The sequence below is a fragment of the Numida meleagris genome, chromosome 2, assembly GCF_002078875.1.
Source record: "Numida meleagris isolate 19003 breed g44 Domestic line chromosome 2, NumMel1.0, whole genome shotgun sequence".
Lineage (NCBI taxonomy): Eukaryota > Metazoa > Chordata > Aves > Galliformes > Numididae > Numida > Numida meleagris.
Genome location: NC_034410.1, coordinates 49,274,512 through 49,275,379, shown reverse-complemented (window position 1 = coordinate 49,275,379; position 868 = coordinate 49,274,512). Strand labels below are relative to the sequence as shown.

The following is an 868-nucleotide window of genomic DNA, read 5'->3' as shown; positions in this document are numbered from 1 at the left end:
TGCAGGCAGCCCCTACAGAAAGCAGGCTGCAACCTGAGAGGCACACTTTCTTTCAAGTGCCGACAACCACAGCTGCCTTCCTGCCCCCATACCTCAGACTTCAGGACATCCCCACAAGCTTACACTGAGGAAGGAAATCCAAGAGAAGAGCCAGGACACTTATGCGGCAATCATGTTCGCAACCCACTGCCTGTGTGACTGTTCTGTGCAGCCTGAGTCCATTGTTTCCTCTCCCCACCGGCAGTTGTCCTCCATCTAATGTTCATTGCCTAAATCCCTACAGGCTCAGGCTGGATGATGGGCTGACATCATCACTTCTGGATGTTCCTCCTTCAGCTTTAATCTGGCCTTGCAAGACACTTGTCTGTTTAAAACTTCAACACACATGTGGACTAATAATAACTGTAGTATTAGAAAAAGTGTCCTCAAGACAGTAAATTCTGTGCTTACAAAATTTTACTTGATTTTCACCGCTGGCACGGCATCACTAAAGGACTTGAAACAAAATGATGAGTCTGTCTCAAGAAAACTGACAGTAGGAGTTTACAGTACCATTTCTGACGTGAGGTTTATGCAGCGTGCTGCAGTCAATAAAGACCTGCAGAAGATCCCGAGCAGATTCACTGTCTTAGTCAGAGAATGGGAAACCTTCCTCAGGAAAGAGCATGAGGTGGGGCGCGTCTGTTTGTGGGGACAAACAACGTCAGGGGTTGGTGCAGAAGGCTGAGCAGGCCCGCTGAAGCTGTCCTAAGCAAGAGGAAGACAGGAGTTTACCATGAACTAGTGAATGTGTTCTACAAAAGCAGGCAGCGCTTTCTAGGAAGACTGATGAAATATGCTTCTTGGTCAGCCCTGGGGGTCTGAAGAG

General features: G+C 48.0%; 1 protein-coding gene and 1 gene segment (V, D, J or C); both read left to right on the top strand.

Annotated features, from left to right (window-relative positions):
• The window catches only part of LOC110393227, a 10,408-nt gene extending 9,546 nt beyond the window's left edge, over window positions 1–862 (top strand). The window contains 1 exon segment of the V gene segment in view: window positions 6–862. Coding sequence covers window positions 6–128 — 123 coding nt within the window.
• Window positions 1–868, top strand: part of LOC110393233 (immunoglobulin kappa light chain) — a 41,667-nt gene that overhangs the window by 6,578 nt on the left and 34,221 nt on the right. The gene's annotated exons all lie outside the window — the stretch shown is intronic.